Source organism: Mastomys coucha, unplaced genomic scaffold (genome assembly GCF_008632895.1).
Source record: "Mastomys coucha isolate ucsf_1 unplaced genomic scaffold, UCSF_Mcou_1 pScaffold22, whole genome shotgun sequence".
NCBI classification, from domain to species: Eukaryota; Metazoa; Chordata; class Mammalia; order Rodentia; family Muridae; genus Mastomys; species Mastomys coucha.
Window position 1 is genome coordinate 7646962 of NW_022196905.1, and position 10885 is coordinate 7657846.

The 10885-nt window shown below is 37.9% G+C and overlaps 1 protein-coding gene across 2 annotated transcripts in view; it reads left to right on the plus strand.

Annotated features, from left to right (window-relative positions):
• Window positions 1-5991, plus strand: part of Pex13 (peroxisomal biogenesis factor 13) — a 20467-nt gene extending 14476 nt beyond the window's left edge. For both annotated transcript variants that reach the window (XM_031342844.1, XM_031342845.1), the window contains 2 exons: window positions 4164-4289; window positions 5223-5991. In XM_031342844.1, the coding sequence (XP_031198704.1) occupies window positions 4164-4289; window positions 5223-5521 (425 nt within the window). In that variant the 3' untranslated portion in view covers window positions 5522-5991. The remainder of the gene's footprint in view (window positions 1-4163; window positions 4290-5222) is intronic.
• Window positions 5992-10885: the final 4894 nt, after the last annotated feature.

A 10885-nucleotide genomic window follows, 5' to 3' on the forward strand; every position in this document is an offset into this window, starting at 1 on the left:
TCTCAAAAAAAAAAAAAAAGAAAGAAAGAAAGAAAAAGGACATTAGAGCCTATGGTGTTTTTAGGCCAAAGGAAAGAGTAAAACACCACTGCAATGCATTGAGAGGCAGAAGTAGGGGGACTGATAGAAGTTGGAGGCCACCTGTACGTACATATTAAGTTCCACACCATTCAGAGCTACAGAGTAAGATCCAGTCTCACAAAAGAACATTAAAGAAAAAAAGGAAGGAGTAGGTAGAGACAGATTAGAGATTGGTGTGGAGATTCAGTAATAGAGCCTTTTATAGTAAAGAGGAGAAAGGGTAGCACAGAACCAGGTCAAAAGAAGGGGATGTTTTTATCTTCAGTGTGAAAATAAATAAGTGAACAAATAAAGGCGTTGGTTGGGCAATAGAAATATTTCTGAGAAGCAACACTGAGGAAATTTGGTTCCTATAACTCAGTTCTCCGCTGCTTAGACAGCTGTGTGCTAAACCTGCAGTTCTGGCTGCTGATGGCATGCAGGCTGAGACTACTATTTACGCTTTTCAGTAATCAGAAAAAAAAATAGTTTTAAAATCACAAGAGAGGCTGGAGAGATGGCTCAGTCAGTAAAGTGCGTGCTGCAGAAACAGGAGAACTTGCTTAAGTTTGGATCACCAGCACCCATGTAAGAGCAGAGCCTTGCATGTGTGACTGGAGATGGCCCGCAGACAGCTAGATCCCTGGATCTAATCCCAGCCAGCCTGTTAGCTCCAAGGTCAGTAAAAAACTTTGTGTCAAAAAGAAAATAGTTGGTATGGATAGATGCCTCAGCAGTTAAGAGCACTGACTGTTCTTCCAGAGGTCCTGAGTTGAATTCCCAGCAATGACATGGTGGCTCACAACCATCTGTAATAGGATTTAATGCCCTCTCCTGGTGTGTCTGAAGAGAGCAATGGTGTACTCATATACATAAAATAAATAAATAAATCTTTTTAAAAAATAGTGATAGAGGAAAATACTCACCATCAACCTATGACCCAACCTATCACACACATACACACACACACACACACACACACACACACACACACACACATGCATTTACATGAACACATTTTTTTAAAAATCAGGCTTTTTGACATAGAGATTATAGGAAATTCAGATGTTTATAAAGTTTTATTCAAACTTAGTCATACTTACACGTTGCTGTGGCTGATTTTGTATTGAAACAGCAAAGTAGCTTGTTGAAGGAAGTGTGTCATTGGGAGTGGGCTTTGAGGTTTCAAAAGCCCAAGCCAGTCCCAGTGGCTCTCCCTTCCTGCTGCCTTTGGATCTGGATGTAGAATTCTGAGCTACCATGTCTGCCTGCAGGCTGCCATACTCCCCACCATCAGGATAATGGATTGAACTGAAACTGTAAGCCAGCCCCAGTTAAACGCTTTTCTTTATAAGAGTTGCTGTGGTCATGGTGTCTCTTCATAACAGTAGAACACTGACTAAGACAGTATTTTTTGATATTGGTGGTTGTGCTGGGAATTAAACTTAGACCCTTAAGCATGCTAGGCTAGTGCTCTCCTTCTGAGCAAAGTCATTGTCTTAGTTAGGATTTTATTGCTGTGAAGAAACACCATGACCAAGACAACTCTTTAATTGGAGCTGGCTTACAGTTTCAGAGGTTCAGTCCATTATCATCATGGTGGGAAGCATGGCAGCTTACAGGCAGACATGGGGCTGGAGGAGCTGAGAGTTCTACATCTTGATCTGAAGGCTACCAGGAGAAGATTTACATCCTCAGGCAGCTAGGAAGAAGCTCTCTTGTGCAGTGGGTAGAGACCTCCAAAGCCCACTCCCACAGTGACACACTTCCTCCAACAAGGCCACACCTCCTAACATTATCACTCCCTATGGGCCCAGCATATTCAGACCACCACAGTCACAGTTTCATAAAGAGGTTATATGTAGCACACTAGAACTGAAAAGGAGGAGTTGTACTGTAAAGACACAGTACAGTGAATTTTGGTAAAGTGCTATGTTCATTCTGCAGTGGCACAATAGCTGTGTTAAATGATTACAGCTACCAGACTGAACAGAAGTCACAGAAATCAACACTTAAAAAACTGCAAATTTCCTACTGCACCCACAAAAATAAAGGAAATAGAAACTACAACCCAAGTTTCATTTGCTAGCCATTGAAGGAAATCTTAATAATTAGTACAACAGCCAAAGAAATTTATCCCCAGACAGTAAGTCTCTTTGAGGCTATTAGCCTATCAGTGAGAACAGTTTCTTAACTTTTAGAATGGCATCAACTGAAGAAGAGTGAAGGGTGATGGCTATAGTTTGCTATCAGAGCATGTGCTTAGCATGCACAAGGACTGGTGTCAGACCTCACCTCCACCAAAAGAAGAAAAGGGGCAAATTATTTGAGTAGCTTTCTCTGGCTCATGATAACCAATAGATCCTGATACTTTTCAGTTGCTTGAGGAGGCAATGGTAAATTTGAGGTAATGATATAGTTTAGCACTGTGAATAAACTATACAGTATGATTAATGTTAAAATTGTAAGCACTAATTTATTAGAGCCTGAAGTAGAATCTACTAAGCAGTATTGCAAGAGATAATCAAAATATATGTGAAGTCTAAAAAGGTCTAGTTGAACAAAATTTATCTTTAAAAAACACATTTTCTAAGTTTATGATTATTCATTGTTCTATTCAGCAACAAAGAATATTAGATATTATTGAACCAGTAGTTTCAAAGGTAAGCTTTCCATCTATTCCTATGATATATAACTATTGTCCATTATATTAAGTTGTGGCAAATATGTTAAAGTGGGGACTGGAAAGATGGTACAGCAGTTACAAGCACTGAATTTACTTCCAGCACCCACATTGGGTGGCTCACAGAGGATCTCTTCTGCCTCTGCTGGCACTACAGATACGTGGCACACATAGACACAGATACACAGACATATTAATAATCTTTTAAAAGGATTTTCTTTTCATTAATTAATTTATTTTTATACACTCCATATTTTATCCCCCCTATCCACCTTCCAACTGTTCCACATCCCATACCTCCCCCTCCCACCTGTCTCCATGTGGATGTCCCCACCCTCCACCCCACCTGACCTCTAAACTCCCTAGGGCCTATAGTCTCTTGAGGGTTAGGTGCATCATCTCTGAATGAACACAGACCCAGCAGTCCTCTGCTGTATATGTGTTGGGGGCCTCATATCAACTGGTGTATGCTGTCTGTGTGGTGGTCCAGTGTTTGAGAGATCTCAGGAGTCCAGATTAATTGAGACTGCTGGTCCTCCTACAGGATTGCCCTTCTTCTCAGCTTCTTTCAGCCTTCCCTAACTCAACAACAGGTAGAGGTAGGAGATACTGTGTTTGTCTTTTTCAGTTTAATATCTGACAGAGTCTCATGCACATTGAAAGTGAAGAGTGATTCCTTGTGAAGGACAAGGGTTAAACAGGAGTGAGGGATGAGAGGATAGAGTGAATTTGTCTAAATGCATTGTATTCACTTATGAAATGTCGTAATGAAACCCATCTTTATGTATGGTTAATATACACTAATAAAAATGCTAAAATCCCTGAGATTTCCATTCCCATACAGGTTTCCAAGTTCAAACTGAATCCCAGAAGCAGTTTTTGAACTTATTTATTTCAGATTCTCTAACTGTAACTGATGAGCTCCCACTGATTTATCATTTGGAAGTGATTAGTCAACAGTGTAATAACATGGTGCACAGCATAGTCAGAGATGTGGACAGAATTATATTCTAGTCTGTTACTCTCCCAAGTAATGAATATGCTTAATCAAACTTGCATGCCCATGAATTGCATGAAAATTGTTGAAGTTGCCGTGAAATTTCTTTTTCTTGTTATATAATCATATAATATCTAGGAAACTTTTCCTCCTGGCCTTCAATATATAATATGTACACTATTTACCATTTATAGGGAAAAGGAAAAAAGAATTGTCAGCCTCTGACAAAGTAAGAGAGGGTAAGAAAAGGGAAAAGTTTGTCAGGGATATGATAGTATGATAGTTCACACAATAGTAAGCTTGCCATTCACAGTGTTCCTTGTGAAGGAAGTGACTTAGGAAGGGAGACCTGTCCACTTGACAACTAGATTTATGCAGCTCATTTTGCAAACTTTCTTAACCTACCATTGATTTTGTTTATAGACAACACCAACTGGGCAAGTGGTGAGGATGACCATGTAGTTGCAAGAGCAGAATACGATTTTGTTGCCGTGTCTGATGAAGAAATTTCTTTCCGTGCTGGTGATATGCTAAATTTAGCCCTCAAAGGTAACAGATCACAAATAAGTTGTAATTATCTTGAGTTTTTAATAATTGTAAAGGTAGTATTTGAAACTGAAACAAAGGACCTTGCTCATTGGCTAACTTTCAGATCATTGCCAGAGTTTTGTGTTTTGCTTTTGTGTGTTTTTCTGTTTGTGTTTTGGTTGGCTGGTCGGGTTTTTTGGTTTTTTGGGGGTTTTTTTTGGTTTTTGTTTTGTTTTGTTTTGTTTTTAGGGAAGAGATTGAGACAGGGTCTGGGTCTCACAGAGTAGCCCAAGCTGACTTCAAACTTATGGCAGCCCTCCCTTAGCCTTCTAAGTGCTATGATCACAAGTGTTAACCTCCTCTGACCCCATTATCCTCTTGTCCTCTCCCACCCCTGCTGACCCCTTGCTCTTCCCACTATTATGTACATGGGACCCTGTGTCAAAACACAGTAAAGTCCAAGAAAATACTTCCCTGTATAATCTCTTCTAAAGTCAAAACTCTTGAGTTCCAAATTCTGTTAATTCCTATACAGTATACAATACTTAAAGTATATTCTCAGATTCTAATTTAAAATCTGAAAGACATTTCAAGGCAGGACTATTTAGTAAGTATAATGTATACTTATAATGCTTTATTTTTACTACTTATATTTTATTATTTTACTATACTATAAATTTAAGAATGGAACTGAAGCTAGACACATATCTATTGTCCCTACTACTTAGGAGGCTAAAGCAGGAGGATTGCCACCTTGGGTAACTGAGATTCCATCTCTTTACTTTAAAAGAAAAATGGTTCTAGACCAGTTAAGTGTGCTAGTATTTGCTTTTGAGTGTGTGCTATTTGTTTACATACCTCACTGTGAGACTCTGATTTTGCTTAGCATACATTATCCTTAATATTCTGTTGAATTCCAAAGTGTACTTAAAAGCTGTCTTTCTCTTTCTTCAGAACAACAACCCAAAGTGCGTGGTTGGCTTCTGGCTAGTCTTGATGGTCAAACAACAGGACTTATACCTGCAAATTATGTCAAAATTCTTGGTAAAAGAAGAGGCAGAAAAACAATAGAATTGAGTACAATGCCCAAACAACAACCGTCTTTTACCAGCCCATCATTAATTAAAGGAGTCACTACCACCAATTCTTTGGAAGAACAGGAAGCTGCCTTTGAATCTGTTTTTGTTGAAACTAATAAGGTTTCCAGTGCACCTGATTCTACAGGGAAAAATGGAGACAAACAAGATCTTTGATGTGTTTCATGTTTGTGGGCAGGTGAACAATATTTTAGAGTATTTTTAAAAATTATTTCTTACAGAGAAATTAATTTGCAGTTGAATGAAAGCATTTGCTCATGGCTATGCCGGGCGTTCTTCTGCTAGAAGTTATGTAGTCACACGCTAGTTGCTGGTCGAGTGATCTGGCTACACTTGACTGTCTCGTGGACCATGAGGACGTTTGCTTCACCTAGCTTTTAAGACTATGGAGATAGTTGTCAGCTCCATCTTATCTCAATCCCTAGGCTTATTGGAACAATAAATTTGATGAACAGTAGAACACACAAGTTGCCTCACAAGGGATCATTAATGCTTTTTAAAGTTCTGAGTTAGTTGACTTGAAGTCTTCAAAAATTGAGTGATAACATCTACTTATAAGAACAGACAAAAGGCTAAATTTTTTAACCTTATAAATAAACTAAATAATAAAAATTTTCTGATCTGTATTATGTCTGGTGTTGAGTTTACTTTAGGTGATGTGTTTTTAACAGCAAATAATTGATATAACTGTTACTTTTTATTGTATTTATAAAAGTGTGTTGTTAGCGGTCACTAGAAGGAAGCATTGTGAAGGAGGTGATTCTGAATGACATCTTTTTAACTTCTTTTCAACATCACAAGATCTCACGAGATCACAATATATAACGAGAGCTCATCCTGACCGAATCAGTATATAACTGAATCTCAGCCTGAGCAGATCACAGTATATAACTAGATCTCATCATGAGTGAATCACAATAGATGGATTTTTTTGTTCTTTTCCTTCAACTAATACAGAAATATAATCAATCATGACAGTAATGATTTTTAATCCTGAATTTTCTTCTTCTACATAAGATAATTACTTTTGTAAATTCCAAAATCAGGTTATACTTTAAATATTTAAATATAGCTATCACATTGGATGGATTTCTTTTAGTTTTCACTACTCAGAGTATAATTTGCTTGTTATTTCAAGTACACTGACTTTTTTTTTTTTTTTTGCTTAATAGTGAATTTTATGTATTTCCCCATAGAATTGGAAGCGTTATACATTTGCTGTGAATATACTACAAATTAGTACTGTCAGAAAAAGACACAGAATTAATTCATTTATAGACACTATTAACAGCTGTGGGTTTTGATAAAAAGTGACTTGGTTTTGTTTCTTTCATATAGATATGTTTATCAAATAAGTAATTCTAGAACAGTTCATACTAAACCATGTCTAACCCAAGTTATACTTGGAACAGAAGAGCCAAAGCCACCTTAGGAAGCCTTTTTTTTTTTTAAGATTTTTTATTATTATATCTTATTATATCTAAGTACACTATAGGTGTCTTCAGACCACACTAGATTAGGGCACCAGATCTCATTTCGGATGGTTGTGAGCCACCATGTGGTTGCTGGGATTTGAACTTAGGACCTTCAGAAGAACAGTCAGTGCTCTTAACTGCTGAGCCATCTCGCCAGCCCCAGGAAGCCGTTTTTTTGAAATGACAATATGTATCTTTTCATCTTAAGATAGAGATAAGCACTTTACGGTACTTACTTATCTTTTAGGCTGATTTTCTGACATTCAGTAGTAACCTTCCAGTTGAGAAAGTGAGTTAAATACTCTACCACTGAGCCATGGCTCTGGCTCTCAAAGTTTTTTAACAAATATTTACTTCTGACTTGAGATATCTGAATTGTTCTCATGTCTAAATGTTACTCTAGACATCTAGATTTACTAGTAGTAAAGTAGAAATTAAATGTTGAGTCAGCACTATTTAGGTTTGGGGTGTAGTTTTGTTTTAGAAGATGAGCTTTGAAATAGGATTTGTAACTAATATTTCAGTTGTATAGGAAAAAGCTTAGACAAAAGAAAGCTTTCTTTTAGGGTCTTTATTGTTTGGCTGTCTATGCTAGATTATAGTATTGACCTAATAACTACCTGTGTCCATTCTTTATTAAAATCTTAGAAAAATAGTTGTAGGACTACAATGGCATAAAGTTTTGTAGTTTAGAGGAAATGAATGGACTGGTCACAGCTCCAATATTATAACCTTAGGGGCTTCCTGAAGTAGCATTACTTCACAGGAAACTACATTTTCAATTAAATAATTCACAAGGTACAGTTAGAAAATAAACCTCAAAAGTTTTAATTATATTTTGTCAGCTTGGAAAGAAAAAGATAAAAGGACTATAAATGCATTTTCATGTTCTACATCTTACTCAAGTCTTGGCCAATTAGAATTATGCATTTACCTAAGTGCAGCTCCTCTTTATTTTGTGCTGTCTTTAATGGAAAAAGGAACAAATTACAGTTAGTTTTTTTATTTTTAATAGATTGTGAAAATACTTAACTGGGGAATTAAAAATACTTGAAACTTGATTTCTTTTTTCAAGGTAAATGTTAACTTGCAATTCAAAGTTAACTTTTTCCCTGGAACATTGAGTATATGTTCCTGCAAACCAATGAATCTTATTCTCTTTCTTTTTTCTGTTTGCTTCTCTTTTTTTTAAGACTTTTTTTTTTTTTTTTTGCTTCCTTTTTTTTTAGGGGTTTCTCTATGTAGGCCTGGCTGTCCTGGAGCTCACTCTGTAGACCACGCTGGCCTTGAACTCTGCCTCTTGAGTGCTGAAATTCAAATTGTGAGCTGTCACCACCACCCAGCTATTTCTTTTTGATTAAAAAAAAAACGTAGAGACATTGTCTACAGGTGAATTAAATAAAAATACCTCAAATTTAGATTTTGGGAGACCCAACCACTGAAATGCCTCAGTGGGTAAAGCATACTTGTCCCTAGGCTCAACTTCCTGAGTTCAGTCCCCTAGAACCCATGTAAGAGAGAAAGAAGCAACCAGAGCAGGCGGTCCTCTGTCCTCCACAGTTACGTTGTATCACAGACACCCACACAGTAAATAAAGAGGGATTTGATTTTCAAGACATGGATTTTAGGTTGGACACTACACCCACTGTAAGTTCTAAGTTTCATTATTTACTTTTCTGTTTCATTTATAACTTTGAGGATAGTTGCTAGATCTGCCCCTTATTGGAGCTTTTTTTTTAAGGATATTAAAAAGCAAAGTGATGTGTCAATTTCATGTTTTTCCTTATGTACTTAAACATCTTAAATCCTATGTGTCACAGAATATATCAGCCTAAACCTCACATTCATATGAATGTAGTTAAGATTTGAAATTAGGGCCTCCAGAGATGGCTCAGCAGTCACATAACTTATGGCTCCTGCAGACAGTCTAGGCTCAGCTCCTGACACCCATATCCACTTGGGATTCAGCTCCAGGAATCCAGGGCGCTTTTCTCACCCCATAGCATCTACATGTATGTGGTGCACAGAAACTCATACAGGTACATGCACATACACAGAAGTAGTACATTAAAATTAGTGCTGGGCATAGTCATGCAAATTGTAACTTTTTTTAACAAGTGGAAGCTGAGCATGGTCGAATACACCTTTAATCCCAGAGAGGCAAGTGCATCTATCTCTCTATGTTCAAGGCCAGCCTGGTCTACTTGGTGAGCTCCAGGACAGCTACTAGGGCTACATAGACTCTGTCTGAAAATATAAAAAACAAAAAAGAAAAACAAGTGGACAAACAGACTCAAGAAATTTCTTAGTGTTACCTTGAAAGGTCTTTACATTGTGTAGCCTCTTAATTCATCTTTTGGGAGAATAAAGTTTTGTTTAAAGCCAGTTAGTTGCTTATAAATCATGTGGCAACTTAAGACTATTTTGTATTATATGTCACATTTCAAGAGAGTATTTAAGTCTTAATGGTGTCTATTTGCATAAAATAAATTTTTTACTTTTGCTCATAATTTATGAACTATATTCTTCATCATCGTGGCACCAGTTTCATCCCCAACTTCTCACTCCTACCTGTATTTAGGGTTTGTCTTTCCTAGGTATCTCCCATACTTTGAATACAGTTCCTTACAAATTATATAAAAGTTTGTAACTTTTTAAGTTTTATATAAATTATATTGGCATATAAATTTTGGTCTGTTTATTTTATAAAGTTGGGTTTTCAAAATCTACTTGTGTGCTTTTGGCTAGCAGACACAACTCTATTGTGTCTACATACCGTAGTTCACCCTTTTGTCTAGTCGTAAATACTTGTTATTCCATCTCCTGCTTCTGCAAGTCTGTCTCCTTAGGAGTTTACTTGATCACATCTTTGATTTTTTTTTTTTTCTTAGAGTAGGTGATCCAGGTGTTTCACGTGTGCATATGTAATTTAGAAGCTAACCTGTATTCTCTGGAGAGGCTGTTCCAGTTTTCCCATCCACCAGCAAGACATGAGCATTGCTCAGTTCCCTTTACATTTCCCGCTTTGTTAACCTGGTGCATGTAAGTTGTTCTTTTCTTAGTCTGCATTGTCTGATTACTGAGAATATGTGTTAGTTAGCTTCTTCACCCTGTGACCATCTGACAGAAACAACCTGAAGCTTGCAGGCTTATGTTGGGGCGCCTGCCATCATCACAGCTGGTATGAGGTTAAGAATGAAACTTGATTCAGCACAACTTCAGCAGGTGCTGGGTCACCGTAAACATTGGGAAGAGGTTTCCACGTGATAGTTATCACAGCAAAGCTTTAGACATGGCTACATAAAACTCCCTTGCAAAAAGCACAACTCTTCATTGAAGCACCTGCGACCTTTACCATAAAAGTGGGTTTTTTTTTAAAGATTTATTTATTTTATGTGTATGAGTACACTGTAGCTGTACAGATGGCTGTGAGCCATCATGGGTGTGGCTGCTTTCCAGCCTCCCACTCTCCCGCCCTAATCGCTCCAGCCCTGCTCGCTCCAGCCCTGCTCGCCCTGCCCCGCTTGCTCACTGTGGCTGTCTTCAGTCGCACCAGAAGAGGACGTCCAATCTCATTACGGGTGGTTGTGAGCCACCATGTGGTTGCTGGGACCTGAACTCCCGACCTTCGGAGGAGCAGTCAGTGCTCTTACCTGCTGAGCCATCTTGCCAGCCCTAAAAATGGGTTCTTATTCACAGAGAAACCATTTTCAGAATAAGGGCTTGAGGGGGGATTCCTAATAAGCATAAGGATGAGGGTCTACCGATTGAAAATGCAAAGTACATGGGACCTCTTTCATAAGGATGTGTTCTAGTCACTGAGGGTCAGGGCATAAATAACACTCAGGATTTTAGCAAAAGATAACTGGGTCGTTAGACAACACCCACTCCAGCCTTCAGGTGAACAGACACCTGTCTTTTTCTTGAAGAAAAGGCCTTTGTGTTTAACAACTCTAGCTTCTCTGTTTTCTGTAAGCTGTGCCTCCTACAGGTTTACTTATTTTGGTTCAGTGTTTGAAAAGTGTCAGTTGGCTGGGCGGTGGTT